The following is a 23219-nucleotide window of genomic DNA, read 5'->3' on the forward strand; positions in this document are numbered from 1 at the left end:
GTCTCAATCCTTTCAAATGTTATATTTTGAACTGTATTGTACTTCCAGCTCGGTGGCATTGGGGGTAGGGCGCCCGCCGCGAGACTGGGAGGTTGCTGGTTCAAGCCTCGGCCGAGTCATACCTAAGACTTACAACATTGGTACTCATTGCCTCCCTGCTTGGCGCTCGGCATTAGGGGTTGGAATTGGAGGGTTTGGTCTCCTGATGACTCCCAACACATCAGTGAGCGAGGGGGCTGGGAATCCCCTCCTCTGTATCAATCTCCCAGAAAGAGTCAGAAATGACTCTAGCCACGTCCCACTAGGGGGATATGGCTCCGGTATGTATGTATGTATAAAAGTGTTGTACTTCAAAATAAATATTGCCTCCCGAAAGCTGAAGAAAAGTCAAACTTTTGCATCCAAAGCTTACAAAACCTCAGAGGCATTTAACTTATCTGTAATGTGATCCCATCTGAAACATGAATCATGCAAAGCTTCTAAGACATGACACGTGTTTTAATGACAAGACAACTGCTTTTAATCGATTGCACCATCATTTACTACGCTGTGCATTCAGGCGCAGTTAATAACGGTGTTGTCGTAACACATACGCCTCTGCTGCTTGCGCTCCTCCTGGCGCTCAGTGTGAAATATTCATGGGTGCAAAAAGCATTGGAGGGATCCCCTCCTGAGCCCACGGATGCAAAAGAATAAGGCCGAGTCCCCCTCAGGCTAACACAATGTGCGAGCGTGCAAGCTGGCATTCGGCGGCGTGCGAGGCGGTGCGTGCCCTTTTCTGGTTGGGTGTGTGATTAAGTGTGCACGAGCTTGTGGTATTGCTGATGGAAGGTGATGATGTGAAGGCTTTTTCAGAGTTTAAAGAAATACGGAGCTCTGAGTTTACAGTAGGTGTGTTGTGTGTGATCCCCAAAACAATACAATAGTTTTTGATTTAGCAGGAGAGACACTGGATTCGTGCTTCAGGATTTGTGTACTTTTTTAGCACGGCTGTCGCAAAAGCTCCTAACCTCAATTTAATGATACTTCCAAAGCACTTCTGAGCTCACACAACACAGAACAAACTGCTACAGTCAAGTAAAGTTAGACATTGTAAATGTGCTACATGGATAGCTCCACATTAAAATTACAAACTTGGAGGGATCTCAGTAGAGGACATGTAATCAATCCTACAGCAAGGTCAAACCAAAATAGTTTCCTATTTTTTGGGGGGGTCCTGGAAAATGAAGACAAAAAGTTAGAGCCCTGACGGCCACTTTCAAAACAAGAAAACCAGATTATTGCTGCGCGGTCAACATGAAACTAAATACATAAATCGTTGGCAATTGATGACGTATGACTGATCTCTGAAAAACGGTATGATGCTTTACCCTGAAAACAACAGCGACCAGATGATGAAGGTGCTGTATCTGATTCAGATCAGAAGGCTTCTCTTGCTACTGGTATCCACGACATCAGTACTATCTGTTTCAGGTGAGGGAGGGAGGATGGGCACTGCCGGGCTGCACTTGCCCAAGACACATTACAGTAAGTGGTGCCCCTACAACCCTAGCGGCTAAGGGGTATTTGAACCGTGAACCCTAGAGATGGTTTTGAAATTACTATTCCATATATCTGTTTCAACTATTTGTTGTTGGGTTCAAATAACCGCTTGTGCTATTACATATTTAAATTTAAGTAATTGGGACTGAACTAAAGTTATATTGATTTGGTTGAAGACAAACAAACTGAAGTTGAGGCAGTCATAGTTCATTACTCACTAAGTCAGTCACTTGCCTCGTGTATACAAATGCTTTGGATTTTCTTGAACACATTTAGTAAAACGGATGTCTGCTGTGATTTTGCAACAATGTCAAAGAACATTGTTTGAGAATGCCCTTTTGTGAAGAAAAATATACCTTTGATTAGAATTTTGTCGGCACTGACCGCATGCCAAGCCATTGTTAATAGGACATAATAAATCAGTTAAATGCTCCAAGATGATACCACGGTGCTTAACATGTGTTCTAACCAGACAAAACATTTCTAGGATTAACGTACTTGTAACGTAATATGCAGTCAAATGCACAGTCTATAGATGGAGTATTTGTTTATTTGCAAAGGCTATTTTCCTGGACATAATTACCTTATCCTTTTGAGTGGGCACAATAATGATTCTGATGGTATGATAACATTAAGCAAAATATGAAAAATCACGGAGGTAAAATGTCATTTTTGGAAATTGTTAAGGGAAAGCGTTTTGCTTGAAGTAACCTGTAGTTTCATGTGCTGTAGTGGTATTGAAATGTTGTGTGACGTGAAAACTAATCATTTAAAAGGAATACAATACGTTTAAAGTCATGTAAAAGAGGGAAGTTTATGTTCAAAGTATAAAGTATTAGGATACATTTGATGGTTTTGGGCATCAAAGGTCAAAACGAGAGAGTTACTTACAGTTGGTGGACACTGCAGTTGTAAAACTTGACCTCCGTGCTAATGAGCATCTGGCCCGTCTCCTTAGAATTGAGTCTTAGCTCCACACCCGACCAATCTGAGAAGAGACACAAAAAGATGGTGAAGAGAAATTTTCAAGGAATAATTTCCTGCTTTAGCACCTAAGAAAGGAGCACTAAAATGTTATGCCCTGTGTGTAAAATTTGTAAGTGATTGCTCAAAATTACTATTTTTTGGCCATCAGACCAATCACTGATTAACATCCAAACTGTGAAAAATTGCAACAGGTAAAGTGCACAAGCCAGTAATAAAAATTTGATTACTGTACTCACTCCTAAGGAATAATGGTAAGATATTTTCTTCAAGTACTTTACTAAATAAAACAAGTTATTTGCTTGCGCGATACACAGATCAAAAGATCAAAGGTGATAACGCTGAAAAGGCAACAATAATCTAAGTATTGGCTGTTGGTGTATACGTGTCATACACTTCTTACTGTGGTTAATGGGGAATATTACGTGTATCCGGATATTCCTATGACAAGGTTTTAACAATTAAACCACAGTTAACACTTAATTTTAAAAGGCATTCTGTTTCCCTAAATTAATTCATGAGCCTTCTTGGGATTGCTAATTTTGATGATATCATTTTTTAAGACGGATCTGACCAAATTAGTTGCATTAAAAATGGATGAATTGAATACTTCACAGAAATTGGTATTGTGCATGTGGGCCTGTCATTTTATTAGCAGGTAATTGCTAGTGAAGTGTGTGCAAAAGAGGGCAGCATGGCGGCGCAGTAGTTAGTGCGTGTGCGGCCCAGTTCTAAGGTCATGAGATTGAACTTTCCTGGGTGGAGTTTGCATGTTCTCCCCGTGCTGAATTGTCCCTAGGTGTGAATGAGCGAGTGAGTTGTCTGTCTCTATGTGCCCTGCGACTGGCTGGCAACCAGTTCAGGGTGTCCCCTGCCCACTGCCCAAAGATACAGTAGTTGGGATGGGCTCCAGCACCCCCGCGACCCTACTGAAGATAAGCGGTGCAGATAATGGATGGATGGGTGTGCAAAAGAGGGAAAAACATAATTTACCAAAGTAAAAAATGTAGATAATTTGGACTGCAACTAAGGATTATATTACTAAACGATGAATCAATCTATTATTTTGTTTGATAAATGGACTAAACTGATTTTTTTTTAAATAAACACCGTTCAATTATCTTCTACTCAAATATTGAAGTGTTGGACAGATCTAAAAATAGTGCACAAAACAACTGAAAATCATATAATATAAACTGATAAAAATCCAACAATAGCCCAACAATAAACAGAAATACATACAAACCCATGCTCATATACCTTCAAACAGTATGTAAGACATTTTTTTTTAAATAAAATGCAAGAAAGAAAAGAAAGAGGCTACATCGGAGAATAAAAGTACTTCATCGCGTGTTATCTTATTGTACATTGAATGTTGTTATAGAGCACTTGGAGTTGCATTATTATGACTGAAAGTGCTATTTAAATACATTTAGATTTGTGCATCAAAATACGTTCTCAAAGTTCATTTTGCCGCATCAAAGTGCGACTACAAGTTTGTCCCTAGATGAATTCAATGCACTATTTTATTTGCATTGAAATAACGTGTTGAGTGGCGCATATATCGGGCTACACGACAAATTAATGATGAAATACGTTGCCAACACTTTTAATAATCGATTTTTTATCTTCTTTGGTTGCAGCCCTATGGATAATTAACACACATATAAACTCCAGTTCAGCATTGAAGGTTGTGCGTTTTGCATTCTACATTTTGAGATCATGTGTGTGTCATCCAACCAGAATAAAATGCCCAGTGTCCTTGGTCAAGACACTGAATCCCTAATGCCCCCAATAAGCAGGTCGGCGCCTTGCATGGCTGCATGGCCGCTAATGGTGTGTGTGTGAATGGGTAAGTGTGAAGTACATTGTAAAGCGCTTTGGGAGGTCTTCATTCACTTGAAAAGCGCTATATAAATGCAGACCATCTACCATCATTAAGCGATAATTGGTTGGGGCCTGAATCTTATCTAATCAGTTTGAAAAATGAAAAAAAAAAAACCTTCGATTTTTTTGCATTCTTGTGTTTTGGAATAGCCTCTTATCAATCTCATCCAACTATAGGGGAATAGACTCCATAAATACAGTGTTAGCTTGTGGGTGAGGCTGATACATGCATGCTTGTTGAGTCCAACAGCCTGGAAATCAGATTCCATTCTGTGTGTTGGAGCTCTGAGTGACCCACAACCCCTTGTTCTCTCTATAGCACCTGTTGGGAATCAGGCTCCGATTTCAAACAAGTGTGTAGACACGTTTGTCTCTCAACATCCGGTGCAGAGTTGCCGTCCTCTCGACAATGATCCCAAAACCTGTACCACCCATGGTAACGTGTCAGCACTCTCACGACTCAGATTTGATTAGTGTTGTATACAATGTTTTTCAATTTTTATATATGTTTATTGATTTGACCAATCATTGCGCATGTACGGTTTTACCATAAAACCATGTAGGATATCGCATACCCTTGATTACTGTATTCACTTCCAACCACCATATTCTGCGGTGTAAATAAGGCCCATTTTCACATTTCTGGCCAAATTGTTTTTTTTTTTGTGTGCCTAATAGGCCAGACAATAAGGTAAACATCTATATTAAAATAGCGTAGATTTTTACAATCAAGATGTGAAATATTGACAAGTGAAATAAAAATCTGATTGTTAGGGTTAATAATCCACATCTGTTTGAAAGCAACCACACATTTGATAGTCCACTGAGTCTATTGACCTTTCGATAATTTGTACAAATAAATGTCCGGACCCGAGATTATTGGACTTGGGATGGGTTTTTTTGGGCACTCGACTATCATTACAGATCGGAACAGCTGTTGACGCACCCAAAGTATGTGTTTTTGGCGAGACGAGCTGGCCACAGGGTGATGAAACCAAACATGCTGAATAATAGATGATGTGCAGTGTGTGTGAGAAACACTGTGTGTTTTGAGGAGGCCGGGCAGTGGGGGTGCTAATCCTCCATCCTGCGAGTAAATGACAGCTCTGTTTGCACATAACTCCCACAGGGGAAGAAGCATCAAGCCTAGATATGAATGTTTTCCCTCAGGTAAATGTCATTTGCACCCTTCAATCTTCTCATAAGCCACACGGCTATCTCACTCACTTACTTTGCGGAAGTGCAGTGGAAATGTCCAGAAGTCACCTTAAACAGGCAAAAACAGGGAACCAAGCCTATTCGACTGTATACAAATACATAGTCATCAGCAACGTTTTGAGTCATAGGTCATAAGGTAGATAAACAAATTCGCAGAACGGGAACAAATGCGATTGATTTTATTGTTTTGTCTCTGCCGACAGTCTCGCAATGCATGAGGGAAAACGTTATCCTATCTTTTACTGATATGTATGTATGAACAATATAAATGAGGCATTTTATGTACATGATATAAACTGTATTTATTTATACATTTGTTTGGGATTGTCCCTTTGATCAAATTGATTTTGAAAAACTCAAAATTAAAACAAAATAATATATCATACCCCAATTTTAACATTTTCAATGCTAAAACACATATATACGTTTTCAGATGCATTTTACAGGAGTGTTAAAACGTAAAAGTATATTTTTTTCTGTTTATTAAATAATAAAAAATGAAAATAAAATAAACAAAGTATTTGGTGCTGCTTAGTATCAAGCCTCTGGGTATTATTCCAGTATGATAAATCACCATAGTATGGTAGGGTGGCTTTGATCAGATCTTTGTCCACACATCAAGGAAGCCGCTACTTCCTAGTGTTGGTTTATTTTCACGGCGAATAAGTGTGTGTAGGGCCCCAAAATAGAGAGTAGGCATAGTGAAGCAGTGTGGCGATAGTTGCAAGGCATGAACATATAGTAATAGGCGGTTATCTTTCAAAAGAAGACAGCGAAGTCCGATTGTCATCATCTGGCCAGAAAGGGTTGATGTTTCGTGAACGTCCGCAAGGAACACGGTCGCCCGAGGGAACTCATGGTGGAAGAAAAGCTCATGCATAGGTTCAGTATTCTTGCAATGAAATGTTATTTCGCAAGCAAAGTGCCCTTGTGTTTATTAAAGACTTGCTTAAACATTGGAGGTATAACAAAAGCAAAAAAAATAAAGCACCCAAGTGAAAGTTCTACATCCTTTCACTTAAAAGCAGTTTTTTCAGTTTTCTTGGAAACGAGTATTTGCAAGAAACTTAAAAATGCTCGACTTTTTTTACCAAACAAATCTGGAAAAATATTTTTTCTCTTTAAAGATGAGGGTTCAAAGCTTTCTTTTGACATGTCCTATACTTATATACAGTAGCTAAGAACCTACATTTTCCATAGGCCTTCAAAGATGAGTCAAAATAGCAAAAATTCCCTTCCAATTTGAGAAAAACTTCTGGCATTGAAAAGTTATATGAAATAAAAACTCAAAATGCAAATGATTTTTCTCTTGCAGGAAATGTGATACATTCGCCTTTATTTATGTTTATTTGAAAAAATATGGGATAAAAATGCAAATCTAGCAATTGCATTATTAATAAATAAATTAAAAGAATCATTTACGTTATTTAAATGTACACAATGTTTTATAAAAATATATTTTATGGAGAAGGGGGTCACATAGGGACACATGAGAGAACAATGGCAAGAAAACACATTTTCTATTTGTACTTTTTCTCTTCATGTTTAGCGTGTTAGGTTGGTTGGCTGAACGTAGCCCGTGTGCTGTAGTCTGCCCACCACCCTGTACTAATAAAATGTTATTTTGGATATTAGTGTTGCTTTTGGCAATGGGAACAATCATGTTAGAAGGGTGACTTTCACAAAGATTCTAAATTTGGAAATACATATGCTCCCCGACTTACCAACGATCAACTTACAGATTCCGGCAGAGAAGATCATTTTTTTTCTGGATGTTGAAAAATATCCGGACATTGCTGTAAGTTAGATTTTGTATTGTGTGAACCTTTTTCTGAGTGGAGGACAGTACTGTAGTGCTTCTTTTTGCCGTGAGGCGCTGTGAGAGGTTACCCAGCCTACGCTACGAATAAGAAATCCGGCTTCTACTTTGTGGTTCGTGTGTAATCATAACAACATGTACTGTATTGCTAGTGCGCTAAAAACTTTAACGTTTTTAATTGTTTAATATTTTGAGCATCCATTCAATACGGTTGGTGTGAAATGTAAGGAAGAGGCAAGCATTTTCTTTTGAAACGAAAGGGGGATAAGAAAGCTTGGTGTGTTAGGGAAAATAGCCGGAACGCTGGTTTTCGGACACTTTTTACAACAGAGGAGGACCTCTTGAAGCGAGAGTCCTAAAAGTAGGTAAAACCTCACTTTATTTATCTTTATAGAGCATATTATTTGTTAAATATTTCTTTTTTAGTAAAAAAAAAAAAAAAAAAAAAGACGGTTACTTATATAAACCTTAAAACATACAAAATATAGCACTGAAGTAACTTACGAATAAATTCAACTTACAAACAATCGTCCGGAACCTAACTCCTTTGTGGGTCGGGCAGCATCTGTGTTCAAATTAGATGTAAGGACTGGGATGAAATTACCCAACCAACCAATAAATACCAATGAGTTTTTTTGTTGTTGATTAAAATAAAAATTAAAAAAATGAACAAATACATACATCTGATTTCTAACTATGAGGATAACAACTTGTCTTTATTGGAAATCCTAATTTGACCCCCATCTTATTGTAGAATGAGATTATTTGAGAATGCACAATATGTAAAATATCAACATCAAAATAAATATAGTGCTGCAAAAGTATTTGACCCCTTCTTGATTTTTGTGTTTATTGCATATTTATCACTCACAAAAGGTGTCAGGTCATCAAACAAGTTTAATACAATGCAGAAACAACCCAAGAAAATACAAAAGTTTTGAATTGTTGTTTCCAAATCTTAAGGCATAAGAACAAAATCAAAGCCAGGCCTTATGTGATAAAATAATCTCCCCCTGAACCTGGGAGCGAGTTGCGCCACCTCTGGCATCGATAACAGAAACGAAACGTTTACGATAAGCATTGGTAATGAGTCTTTTACAAGACTGTGGCGGAAGTTTCAAAGTATCCCCGGACCATTCACATGCCACCACCATATTTTATTGTTGGCATCATGTTCTTTTTGTCGAATGCTGTGCCATTTTTTTGCCAGATCAAACCTCCCCAAAAAATTCGACTCATCAGTCCACATGTTTCTTCAAAAGTCTTGAGGTAATCAAGATACTTTTTTTGCAAATGTAAGAAGACAGCAGTGTTTTTTTTTTTCCTGGGAAGCCTTTCATGAATGCCATTTTGGCCAGTTTCTTTCTTACAGTGGAGTCATGAACACTGACCTTTACTGAGGCCAGTGAGGCCTGCAGTTCCTTGAATGTTTTTCAAGGTTCTTTTGTAACCTCCTGGATAAGCCGCCGTTGCACCCTTGGAGTAATCCTAGTTTGTTGACCACTCACAAGAAGATTTGCTTCTGTTGCCAGTTTTCTTTACTTGTGGATAATGGCTCTGACAGTGGTTCACTGGGGCCCTTCATCCTTGGAAAGGACTTCGTGACCCATACGGACAGATAGATTTCAATCTATTTTTTTCTTATTCCTTCTGGAAATTCTTTGGATCATGGCATGCCAATTGGGTTTTGCAATTTTGTAGCCTACTTCACTTTTCCTAACAGATTCAGATTCAACAATGGTGGTGGCAATCAAATGTGAGTGTGGCCTGTGGAATTGAACTCAGCTTTGCCAAAACTGTGGTTATTCACAGTTACTTAGTGATTAAACAAGGGGAATTAAGTTTTCACACAAGGCCAGGTAAGTTTTGATTTTCTTTTGTGCATTAAACAATGTAATCAACAAATCAAAACCTCATTGTGTATTTCCGTGGGTTGTCTCTGTGTGATATTAAATTGGGTTGATAATCCAAAACCTTTGTAAGTAATAATGATGCAAAAAATACAGAAATCGGGAAAAGGACAAATACTATTTCATGGCACTGTATAAATTAGACATAAATAAAGGCAAATATATTACATTTTTTATATTGGGAGTGAGTTATCATTTTGTGTCTTTGAAAATATATTGCCAACAAATCATGCTATTAAATTCATATTTTTATCTAACATCCACGAATACAGTTTGTTTTATTTGTTGAATGCTCTTTGTATGTATTCGGTTTTCGCTTACTGCTTTTGGTGACAAAATGCAAATGATAGATTTGGGACTACTGGTACATCAAAATAAGTAACTTGTGGTAAATAACCAATTGGGTGTAGTTACTGTATATGTAAACCAATATTGGTCGGTTGGTTGGGTCCCTAAACCAATAGGGTCGTAGGAGCGCCCATCCGTTCCCAGGCCAACATATATTTTCACTCGGTCTTACATTTATTTAATGCATATCTGCAAGTCAATCTTGCACTGCAAAATTTGGTATCTTCATCTAGATAGTACATTTCCCAGAAGGTGACCGTCTCTCAGTGCTAGACTACTAATCCAGCACATTAACTTATCTGTCAGGCCCCAAGCAAAAATGTAAGAACTTTTACATTTGCAAACAACCAGAGGGTCCAAATGTGCTCAGTCGTGTCATCACCCACAGGCTGGGGGTTACTCGTTCTTCTCCTTTATCAGGTACTAATATGAGCGGGCTTCCCGTCGGGCACACCTCTCAGCAACTCGTCCGATGCCGAATTAGTGTGAGCTTGCTGTGCTGCTCTAAATGTGATGCTCAATCAATATTGCTTTAGGGAGTGTTTGCGAGAGCTGATGGAAAACTAAAAAGTAGAAGATGTCCAAAGGCAGTCATGTTGTAACCAACAACAACTATGTAGCCTGTGAGTCAGCATGCTAATGACCTTGCATGATTTATTATTAGAAACGACTTTGATAAATAAAGCATCGCTCATTTAAAGTGTCAATTATAATAAAGGGACAACTTTTTTAGAAAAAAAACACCCCTTTGATTTGTGTTTATGAGGCAACTGAATAATAATAAGTTTGGGTGCAAGCACATATACAGTGGAACCTCGGTTTTCGAGCGCCTCTCAGTTCAAACAAATCGTTTCTCGACCAAAAATTTCGAGAAATTCTTGCTTCGCTGTTCGGTCAAATAATCGGAGTTCGAACGCCGGTACGCTAGGGTGCGATGCTGAGCGGCGTACGGGTGTAGATTGTGTAGATTGCCCCCACCCCTCGTGAAGAACTGTTATCACGTGCGGACGTGTTTCGTTTTGCTTTCACTTTTAATATAGATGTACCAAGTGTTTTAGCCCCTAATTATGTCTCCGGAGAAGGTCGGTGCAAGCAGCAAAGTTGCTACAGGTGAAAAAAGAAGAGTAGTGGTACAACTATTGCATTTAAGAAAGAAATAATAGCAAAATATGAAGAAGGTGTGCGAGTTTCCGATCTTGCTATACATACAGCATGGCTTCTGCACCACAAAGGTAAGAAATCCTATTCATAATTCTTTTCTTTACCCTTTGTTTATTTTTACAATTTTATGTTGGTGTAATATTTCGTACCGAAGATTACAATAACGCAAACGCACGGTTAGCCTAGGTTAGCTTTGTTTACGTAGAACATTCAGGGTGTTGGAACGGAGCCCCCTTTCAATGAAGCGCTAGCCAATTGTTGTGGAGACCCGGGTACTAAATGACGTGTAAACGACCTGATTTTTTTATTTTTACACGTTCATGTTAGCGTAATCTTTCGTACGGAAGATTACGCTAACGCGACCGTACGATTAGCCTGGGTTAGCTTCATGTTTACGTTCATGGTAAACATTCAGGGTGTTGGAACGGATTAAAACAATTTTACATTACTTTAATTGGGAAAAACGATTTTCGGTGATCGACCAAATGTGTTTTCGAACAGGGTTCTGGAACGGATTATGGTCGAGAACTGAGGTTCCACTGTATTTGTTTTCCACACTTTATGGTGCAGCAAAATATAATTTTAAATAATATTTTGTGATATTTTTGCTATATTCAAGGCACATGGAAATAAAACTACAGTAAGGCCTAGGGTACTGTAAAAGTACTGTAATTGTGCATGGATTGATGAGTCAGAATACATCAATGGTCATAATTGCATAACATTATATGCAACGAGAATCAAACCCAAACCGCTGCAGGAGTGCGCCGGATCCTATCTACTAGAGCACTGAGAATACAAGTGACACATGAAAAGGTTTTTTTTTTATCATCACACTATTTTTAGGCACAAATTGGGCCGGACCATAAGAATATTGTTGGGCGTTAAACTGTTTGGTGGATTAGATTTTAGCAGATACTTTACCCAGTCTGCGATATTCTAAAATTCCAAAGAAAAATATATAAGTAATTAACTTCATACATGGGCTGTTGTTGTTCCGTGTGTAAATCTCATGTATCATCAAAAATCATGTGTGTCTGGTTGCACTGAAATATGTCAGTGTTAGTGGATTTTAATTTTAAACAGTCTTTTTGAAGACTGGATTCCTGGTTTAGATAAGAAAGTCTACACTTTAACATCAGCTCATCAATGTCTGTCAGGCTGAAATTTTCGTCATTCCCTGAGCATCTCTTATCCTCTCTCAGCTTTTCCATTTTGCTGTCATGAGACTGGACAATGTCTTGCTGGAGGCAAGACAGCAGTGGTGAGCTAAATAATAACAATGTTTGGGTGCGCGTTAGACACAAGGTTTTACGGTAGTATATTACCGTATTGAGGATACAACGGAAATTGAACCCGGGTCGTAGCGGTGACAGCACGGAACCCTAACTACTAAACCACCAGATATATGATGACATATGAGAAGGCATTCAATTACATTTTTGCAAATATTTCATTATAACATTTAATAGAACATCAGTGAAGAAAGATCACTTTGACACAATGAAAATAAGTATGTATACACATTTCCATGGGTTACTGGAAAGATATCCTCTGGTCGGATGGGACAAAGAATAATTTATTTGGCTCAGATGGTGTGAGGCATGTGTTGCGGAGTAAAACATGTTTGTGTCGTGCCTAAAGTCAAGCATGGTGTTGGGAATGTCATGGTTTGGGGATGCATGAGTGCAACTGGAATTGCAGAGTTGCTTTTCATTTAGGGAAACTCAAACTCAAGGATGTACTTGAAATACTGGAGCAGAGAATGATCCCCTCCCACCAGAAGCTGGGTCAGGGAAAAAAATCCAGCGTGACAATGACCGCAAATGCACGTCTAAGATGGCCGAGGCTTTTCTAAAGGGGCTAAGTGTAAAGGGGAGGGACTGGCCAAGCATGTCTCCACATCTAAATCCAATAGAACATCTTTGGGGAATCCTCAAGTGGAAGGTTGAGAAGCACAAGATCTTGAATATTCCCCAGCTCAATCATGTTGTCATGGAGGAGTGGAAGGGCATTCCAGTGGTAATTTGTAAGGCTCTGGGGAAAGGCTCTTTAGGGTATACTCACTTTTGCTACCGGGTTTATCTCCTTATGGCTGTATTATATGTTTTTTTTTTTGGGGGGGGGGGGAAATTTACACTGCTATATAAGCTTTACACAGACTACCTTTCATTGTTTCAATGTTTCTTCAGTGTTGTTCAATTAAACAGATTGTAATGTGAGGGGTGTACTTCCTTTTGTGTCATACTATAGGTGTTGGGTAAACATGAGAGTGATATGTAGCTTACATTTTCAGTCAAAGGAAGTTTTTTGCATTCATATTTTTACTGGGAATCACTACCTTAATTTTTAGCATCGCCCATAATAAATGTCCATACTTGGTACGTAATCCTTGCATTTATACATATTTCATAGTGCCCTGTTTAGGTGTACATGCACCGGTCCTCTTTGGTGCAACACGTAGGTAGCATTGACACTTAATAGGACAATGCCATACAAGCATTTGTCAGCTGCTGTTATACATGAAGGAGGAAGAAATACAATCCCAAAGCGAAGCCACCAGAGAGCAGTGTCTGTGTCATTTTTAAGCAAACTTGTTAAGACACATTTACAATCACTCTACCCAAAGTTAAAGCACTTTCATTCCTTGAAAACACAATATTGAAATTCAACCATTTTGAAGGATCTCAAGCACCCGCACAAACCCTGATATCATTGAAGTTATGTGGAACGTGTCCTTAATCAATAAAGTGGTGCGATAAAGCAACAGGATTATTTTTGAAATGATAATTTGAGACTACATACGATATTAGTAAATAAACAATAACAAAAAATGTGTAAAATTCACAACTTTTTTCATTAAACAAATACTTGAGCCTGTACATTGGATTTGTTCTTTGGTTTCAATGTCTAAGAGTATTTAACAAATAAATAATGATATCTACTTCGAGGGTTTTGTCAATCGCGATACCTCGCAAAAAACGAGGGATTACTATACTTGCTTTATTACCTACCCACTGCACATAGTGGGGGTATTATTATTCACTTTATTAATATTTATAATACCTTGGTCAGGGGGGATGAGTGGGACATCCTTGGCTGAAGGGGACAAGCACAGTATCTGGTTGCCGTTGACTTGTCCCTCCACCTCCGTCAGATTGCCGAAGGAACAGGTTATCCCTGCCGAAAGGTCTGGGACATCGCTGACCTTTACCAGCATCTGGAATTGTGAGGGAGTATGGGATGATTAATATCAGGAAAAGAAAATGTGTTTAAAAAAAGTTCTGAAAATCAGTAATTAAAACATACGAAATATGTGGCTCTATAAACAGGTTTAAATTTGTTTTTTTCTCGCTAACGCTATTTTCAAAATAATAAGTTGTAGCGTATCTTGTGATGTTTACTCACTTTGGACCAGTCTTTAAATAGAAACTATAGATGTGGGTCATTTCCTTGTTTCTGTGTGTAGTGATACATGCTTTTGCACGTGACAGAAAACGAGCGCAGGTTACCTCTCCGCTGACAATAAACTACTTATTTTACACAGATTATTAGTGATGTGTTCTCCTATACTCAAAGGTGGCTTAGTTGTAGGATACATGTTATTGTTTCATCAGCTGTAAAGTTGCGATTTATGAACCAATACAATTTATGTATGTATTTTTCCTACCTGGTTGTAAATTCATGGCCAAATGCGACTTAAATTTTAGAGCAGGTTTCTCACTTGTTTTCATTAGCGAGCTACCGTATTTTCCGCACTATAAGGCGCACCTAAAAGTCTTGTTTTTTTTCAAAAGCTGACCATGCGCCTTATAACACAGTGCGCCTTATATATGGCTCAATATTAAATTCGCAAGGTCTCGCAACTACGAGAAACAGCCGCCGACTCCATTTTTCGCGCTGTGCATACTGGGAAATATTAAACGATTGGTAGTTGCCGGGGCTCGTGTTGTATTTGTTTACTAAGTGGCAAAATGGCTACCCCATTAAACTGCTTAATTCATATTCAACAAATACAGTATTTGTCTGAATCCAGGGTTATGACTGGTGAAGATGTAAAGCACAATTTACCTTAAACAAACGCAGAATTATTCAGAATGTCACGTTTGAGAGAGAGAGAGAGCGAGAGAGAGAGAGAGAGCGAGATTCTCTTTCATACGTGCATTTGTATAAGAAAATGGCTCCTGTTAAGAGACACGCGTACAACGCCGAGTTTAAACTCAAAGCGATCAGTCACGCAGCACAACACGCCAATAGAGCGGCAGCGAGAGAGTTAAACTTAAATGAATCGATGGTACGGAAGTGGAGAAAGGATGAAGATAAGCTCCGCCAAGTAAGGAAAACTCAACAAAGTTTCCGTGGCAATAAAGCAAGATGGCCAGAGTTAGAGGAGACACTTGAACAGTGGGTTGTTCAACAAAGAGCGGCAAGCAGAAGTGTCAGTACGATAACTATACGTATGAAGGGAACAGCGCTGGCACAAAAACACCGGACGTGTTGGATGGCCCATTCACTGAGATATGGTCAATTCGAACACAGCAGAAGAAGAATTCGAGGGATTCGTCGATGAGGAGCTTATAGAGTGATCTTTGTTTTTCTTTTGTGTGTTTACGTTTTACATTTTACAGTTATTATGTTATTGCTTTGCACTCGTTGTTTTTGCACATTACGAGTGTCACTTTATTGCGATTGCACTAACGTTTCATTTAAAATAACAGTATCAGACGTTTTTTTCTTTGCGTGTTGACTAAATGGACAAAAAATAAAATGATATGTCGATGTTGTTCAAAGATGTCAAAGATGTGTCACGAAAATGCTTTACCTCAGAGAAAATAATAAAACGGCTGTTTATTTATTTTGGGAGTGAATGGAGTTGTGGAAAGCTTGTTTGTTAATAAAGTTTGACCTTTTTGAATATTTTGTTGACATTCCCTTGAGCGTGGTAACATCTAGAGGTTGCATAAAGTAACTACATTCTCTATTGTAGTCAAGTCGTCACATTTATTTACCGTAAATAGCCCTTAATCCCAAAAATGTCTCGAAGGACTGCACAGGATTACAATTACAAAATTGCACAATTACCTGATCTTAAACCAGCATGCACTTATAGCGCCTTATAATGGGGTGCGTCTTATGTATGGCATAAGTTTTAAAATATATCATTCATTGAAGGTGCGCCTTATAACATGGTGCGCCATATAGTGCGGAAAATACGGTACTTACAAAATGAGCAAGTCACCGCACCGCTAAGATGGGAAATCATTTATTCATTTTCAAATGTTTTGAACAGTATTTGAACATCAAACCAACTAAAACAAATGAATACTTATGGGAAGTCTAGAATAAATACCACATTCTCACAAACACATACACACACACACACAAACTTTTCCATCCATCCATTAACTGCACCGCTTATCCTCAGTAGGGTCGTGAGGGTGCTGGAGCCAATCCCAGCTATTCTCTGGCAGTGGGCAGGGGACAGCCTTAACTGAGTGTGTATGTGTTAGGAGAGACCATGATAGTAAAGGACACCGTGATAGCATTGAAAAGGTTAAAGGGTTGGCGCCAAAGGGCATAATGTTTTTAACATGGCCAATGTTTTTGAAAATAAATCATAAGTAGCACTGTATTGCTGACATTAGATCGGAGCATGTCCCCAAAATACTTAGCTCCTAACGCACTTTCACATTATCAACCAGTACTACCTCTCTGATCGACTGGTAGATGACGATCAACGCAATAAGCTGTAGCGCTCGGAAAATATAATACATATATCAAAAGCAATTACGAAAAATGTGAAACACTTTTAATTTTGCTAAATTATTTCAAACAATTCAGAAAATAGAGAAAAAAGTTCACTCATGCATTTCATGAAACAGCAGCATCATTCTATATGTTGTGCATTTCCTATGCAAAAGCAAAAACATGCACATATGGAGATGCGCCCGTTTGAAGTCGTTCTCTGGGGAACAGTGACACAGGCGATGCTCCCTTGTCTGTAAATAAATGTATTTATAAATATATTTTGCAGACATGTGTCGCGTTATCTCGTTCTCATCCAAAAGAAACAGCAGACTGGATAATTATCACCTTGGCATTTCATCGTCTTGTTCCATTAGCAGCTGTATACGAGCCATGCTGTTTGAAGTTTCTCTTTGTTTTCATCTGACTCTGAACTAAACACCTGAGGGCTGCTGGGACCTAGGAAGACAACCGAGAAGCTTAACTGCTGGCCCTTTAAAGGGAAGCACAACGTCCCGGCAGCGGTTTATATGGCGTCCCTCGTTAGCTCAATATGCTGTCAAAAGTATGCTGACGTGTTCTTGTTTTGTCAGTTTTTGCTCTCTAGAACCATTAAAGATCATCTGGAGAACCAGTAGACTCTTCAAAGAAATCAGGTCTGAGGAGTTTGCTGACTGAGTCTGATAGAAAACATAAAATAATATGGGTAGTGAGTGTGGGCCATTGAATTTAGTGAAGTATAATATTAAATGTTTGTGAAATAATAACGAAAAAAAAGATGCAAAAACTGCAAAGATAACGCACCAAAAAACATCTCTGTTTTTTAATGGTTGACAAATTTGCCACATAAGGTATGTCGCATTATTTGATAAAGAGGAACCCAATCCCAAACGGTTTGATTTTTTTTTAAATTCTGAATACATTGATATATAATAGAATATAGAATAGACTTAGGAAGCACGGCGGCGCAGTGGTTAGCGCTTGTGCGGCACAGTTCATGTCATGGGAACCTCCTGCGTGGGTTCAAATCCAGCTCCAGACTTCCTGTGCGGAGTTTGTATGTTCTCCCCGTGCTTGCGTGGGTTTCCTCCGGGCACTCCTGTTTCCTCCCATGTTCCAAAAACATGCATTACAGGTGAATTGGCCGGTCCAGATTGTCCCCAGGTGTGAATGAGCGAATGAGTTGTCTGTCCCTGTGTGCCCTGCGATTGGCTTGCAACCAGTTGAGGGTGTCCCCTGCCCACTGCCCGGAGATGGCTGGGATGGGCTCCAGCCCCCCTGTGACCCTACTGAGGATAAGCGGTACAGCTAATGAGATGAGATGAGAATAGACTTAAACTGTTCCAGTGTTTATTCAAACATTATTTTCCTAAAGTAGTGTTTCTCAACTGGTGGGTTAGGACCTGAAAGTGGGTCGTTGACCTGTATTCAGGGCTTTCCCCTTGATTGAGAAAAAATGAAGGGTCAATTACACAGTAAATGAAAATAACACACTGCTGGATCCCTTCTTCCTCTTCAGTCAATTGGCACCATGCCAGGTGTGTTTGAGATGAACCACATCTCCTTTTATTGTTATTTTATTTTTGATTTCCCTTTTCTCACCTTAATAATGTGTCCAAAGACAGTTGGTGATAAAAGAAAGAAAAAGTGGAAAACAGTGAGAACAACCATCGAGTAAAAGAAATAAATGCGTGTGAAATCAAAAAATATTTGACGAATGTCTACCTTTGAAGGTCTGCTTGAAGGTAAAGTAAATGGTTGGAAAATTTTATATTTCTAGTATTCTTTTTAACCAGTATATTGATCTTCATTATCAAAAAATTAAGGAATTATTGTTCTTAGGTACGCGCCTTTTTAATATTTTGGGTACAAACTTATTTTTGTATGTGACTATTTTAAAGCAGTTTTAGAGGTTCTCTTATAAGCGATGTAGACTCATATGAGATACCTGCAGTTATTATTATTTTTTTTTTTCCATTTGCAATTAACGTGGCTCTCCTTACTTATGTTGATTACTTCACAGAACATTTCAAAAACCGTACATGAAGAATGTGTTAGAGGCACACTTGAACACATTATGCTTTTAAAGATCTGTTAAAATTTATCTCTTGGTTGTGAGTCTACACGAGTAAAACCTGCCTTTGATTCCCGGGTGCTACAAAGGGCTATGGAGGTGCATTCAGACATGTGGCTCTATGGCATTCCCAAGTGGGTTACTGGCACTTTGTCAACAGGCCCCAACAACCTAGCCCAAGGAGAATGCCTGGCAATGTCATGATGTTCTGCTTGTTTATGGATAAGAACGGATGGAGCTTTTTTCTTTGTAAAAAAAAAAAAAAGACAAAGTCTCTTCGTCATCATTGGGGCAGAGAGGGATGACGTTTCATGCACATCCACAGGATTATGATTGCAATGATGACCGAAATAATGTGATCATGTCACCCGAAACATTGGCTGCTGAAAAAGTGTTTGCATAGGTTCAATATTTTACAATACGATGTTATTTTGCAAGCAATGTGCCCTTGTGTTTGTGGAAAGCAATGTTTAGATATTGGAGTTATCACAAATGCAACACAAAAAAAGCACGGAAGGGAATGTTTAGCTTGAAATGCATATTTTCACAAAAAGCCGTTTCTCTCAGAAGATTTTCTTAAAAATATTTTCAAGAGACATAACAATTTTCAAGAGACGTAAACAATGGTAAAATCTGGAAACATCCATTTTTCTAATAAAATATAAGAGTTAAAGCTTTCTTTTGATATGCCCTATGCTTACATTGCTATAGAACTAACTTTTCTTTAGGCTTACAAATGGTAAAAAATCTTGTGCTGTTGCTGGTACCTTCTTAGATGAATCTCTGACATTGAATGGACTAATTGAAAGGAAAAACATTAAATTATATTAACATTATTTCCATATATGCTTTTCAATTTTGATGTGCATAAATTGACATTTTAAAGTCACAAACTTCAATTAAAAGCTGCTTATTTTGAGCCATTGCTTTTGTGTATTAATAGTGAAAAGTAGACCTTAAATGCCCTTTCCCATTCATTACGTTGGACTTGCTTGATAACAGCAACTGCAAAAATCACAGCATTTTGTCCATCATGGAATTCCCTAAGAAAGCTCTTGTGCTAATTAGCCTCTCAGCGTCCATGCTGCGAGGCACGTCCGTATTTCGGATAACACTGAAAATCTGCTGCTACCCAAGGTAGACTTGTCTTTTCACTGTCAATCCTTTCTGCTATTTTTTTTGTTTTCCCGGCTACCTTGCTGGTTTTTAGATTCTGGCAGCCTAATTGGCACGAGGTGTAATAAAGGTGATTGGGTTGTTTTGTCTCTGTATTAAGCGAGCTAGTGAGGAGGCGGTGTTGTCATGGAGATGCTTAACTGTTCCTGTGAAATTTACCATTTGTACAAGAAAGTGTATATACAAATTTTAGTATTTTAATGTTTTTTTGGAGGTGCGGGGGTTTGGGCCTGATTAGCTATGCATAACCATAGGTTTCTCTATGGTTTCTCTACCCTGCTGCACAGCAGTTTTACTTGGAGATCCCCACCTCAGAACAGATTAGTGTCGTATCCTGGGGTTCTACTGCACTTGTAAATAATTTCAGGTGTTGTGCTTAGTAATAAAATGTTGAAATAAAGTTTTTAAAAGGTACATGCTGTTTATATTTCTTTGTTCTTCACAGATTTTTAAACAATATCAACATATAAAGCCCGCTTTGAGACTGGGAGGTCGGTGGTTCGTGCCCCGGCAGAGTCATTCCTAAGACTTAAAAAGTGGTCGGCGGCGCCCTCTGTTGGCTGCGGCTGCATCGGCTCGCTACAACGGGTCAGGTGCAATCGACATTTCGTTCTGTGTACATTGTTACACAGAATGACAATACAAGGAAATTATTATTATTATTATTATTATATCCAATTGGTAATAAAATAATGACCAAGACTGCATTTTTGTGTCTATTAAGCCGGAAAACTAACTCACATGTTCACAAATCATGGCCCAACCCCTGCAGTTGGGCAACTTTTACCACCCCCACAATCTCCCACGCAAACGCATCTTGGCAACCACATCGGTTGCACCTCACCACGCAAGTAAGCGTATGCGTGCTGAAACGCCAACACAAGGCTCTTATGAACATTCCCGTCTCATGTTTATGCATCAAGACACTGGGCGTTAGTTCACATGATTTTGCTTCCGTACGTGGGTAGCATATATGGAATTTTTTTTCTTTTTTTTCTTCCAAATACTTTGGTATAATATTCATGTAGTGGATTGCACGTGTGTCTACAAGGACTTACAGGCATGCTAGGCTCAGAAACCGCAAGGCTGTCAGGATACACGGTGATCTTCACACACTGGTCCAGAGAAGCTGCGAAACGGTATGGCTCGTGTGCACGATTGCATCGGTTCCTCTGGGAGCATCTGAGGAGAGAACCACCATTTTGTGCTGTGAGTGCCAGGGAATAGGTGCTCAATATACACATTTCTTTCAAGAGTGAACAATCCCAAATATTGAGTGCAGGTATATTGGTACTATTTGTATATGTGAATTGATAATATTTGCATTCCAATAGTTAAGCATTCTGTGATAAGATAGACACAGAGTTCCAACATCCTTTTCCTGTCCTAATTCAAGCACAGATTAAGAACTTTTAAAGCCAATTTTTCAATTCTCCAGTACCATTAAAAGAGGAAATCTGGTTTGAATCACGCATTTTGGATATCCAAAAATATAGCTGAGATTTACATTATATTTGCGGATCTGAACAATACATGCATACATATTTATTATTCAAATCTCTTCCCATATGTGTGGTGGGTAAAATGACGATAATATGGAGCTTACCTTTTCAGTTGCAGGAAGTTATTCCCATTACAATTTATCACTGGGAAACACTACCTTCATTTTTTTGAACGGCCCATAATAAATCCATTTATTGATTTAATTTATTTGAATTTCTAAGAGAAATCTATTTTCACTGACTGTACGAGGAGACACGGTCAGTGCTGTCACAGCAGAGCATGCACCAAATGACAGATTTACCGTAACTTTTAATCCCAGGTGGTCTCCCATCCAACTACTAATCAGGCCCAACCTTGCTTAGGTTCCCGAGATTGGGCGTTCTCAAGGCGGTATGGCCGTGAACAAATGTCCAGAAGTGATATGTAACCCTTGAATTAGTACACATTCCAACATTTCATATTGCCCTGTTCAGGCCTAGCCCACATCTGTCCTTTTGGGAGCGACCCATAGGGGGCATTGGCGCTCCATAGAACAATGCTATACAAACTAATACCAGCTGCCGTTAATCACAGGGGAAGAATATATACAATGGCGAAGTGAAGCTATTAGAGAGCGTTGTCTGCATCATTTTCAAGAAGACTTTTTATGAAACATGGCAAAAATGTCATGCATTTACAAGACCTCCACCTATAATTCAAGTACTTTCCATTCCTTAAACAAACAACATTAAAATTCAAGCATTTTCAAGGATTCCAAGCACCTGTACCAACTATGTAGACATTTGCAATCAAAATGTGTATGATGATTCTGCAAGTATCTTCAAGGTTTTTCCATTATCGTGGTGTTCAATTTGTGTGCCAGTTTTTAATTCTTATGGGGAAAAAAAGCTAAAATTGAATTGAGTATTTTAACTTCAATACAAATATAACCAACACGTTTCCTCCAGTACAACATAGATAGTTTAGTGCAGTCGGATTTGTGTCTGTTGAGGCACAACGAGATTTACAAATGCTGATTTATTATTTGATTGGGTGAGCAAGAAAGCTAACATATAAGGTATGGAAAAAAATGTTTTATTGTCTTACCTCAACATGCAAATGCATCCTGTGTGCCTCTCTTTTTGAATAAAAGCATAAAAAGTTGAGTAATCATCCAAAAAAACATCCCATGCCATGAGTAAAACATACTGGCTGGATTGACTTGCTGTCAGATTGCTAATACCATAAATAATTATATTGTTTGGGGCAGAGGTGTCATCAAATCAAAATCCTTAGACTCACTATCGCCCTCTGCCATGAGGCAAGATAAATGTGTGCCCCACTAAAACACAGTAATACTTTACATACCAATTGTATCCATAATATTCATAAACTGTTAATAATGCTGCTCTTGTGTCTGGGAAGCATTTTCAGCCCCCTGTTGTCCACCCAAATTTGACAAATAAAAAAAATGTAAGTTATTTTAGCAAACCATTGTTTATTTACTAATGATGCAATAACATTTCAGTACCTCTGCAACCCTTCAACCAAAGGGTCAATGCCACAATTCCCCTCTAAAGACAAGACCATCTTCTTTCACACGTAATCCCGACATTCAGCCACGACTCTTATTCAAACCCTTCCACAACTTCTTCTTTCCTCCCAATTAAAAGTGTTGCTTCCCGCCAACATTCTATCCTCATCTAAAGTGTCTGGCCTGCCTGGTTGCGGCAGCTCTAATTGGACTCTGATGGGTCAGTCCCTGCCCTCGGCATCAACTGACAATTCCCTGCAAGCTGTGGGCGTGTCATTATGTGTAAGGGCCCACATCACCTCTAAAGCCCAGACAGTCACCCCTGCTGACTCTTTAGGT

The 23219-nt window shown here is 38.7% G+C and overlaps 1 protein-coding gene across 2 annotated transcripts in view; it reads right to left on the bottom strand.

The window, feature by feature from the left end:
* The window catches only part of LOC148370012 (plexin-A2-like), a 304834-nt gene that overhangs the window by 93293 nt on the left and 188322 nt on the right, over window positions 1-23219 (bottom strand). For both annotated transcript variants that reach the window (XM_088332300.1, XM_088332301.1), the window contains 3 exons: window positions 20923-21046; window positions 13936-14089; window positions 2434-2530 (listed from right to left, as the gene is read on the bottom strand). In XM_088332300.1, the coding sequence (XP_088188426.1) occupies window positions 2434-2530; window positions 13936-14089; window positions 20923-21046 (375 nt within the window). The remainder of the gene's footprint in view (window positions 1-2433; window positions 2531-13935; window positions 14090-20922; window positions 21047-23219) is intronic.

The sequence above is a fragment of the Urocampus carinirostris genome, chromosome 3 (assembly GCF_059441175.1).
Source record: "Urocampus carinirostris isolate Australia breed hairy pipefish chromosome 3, RoL_Ucar_1.0, whole genome shotgun sequence".
NCBI lineage: Eukaryota > Metazoa > Chordata > Actinopteri > Syngnathiformes > Syngnathidae > Urocampus > Urocampus carinirostris.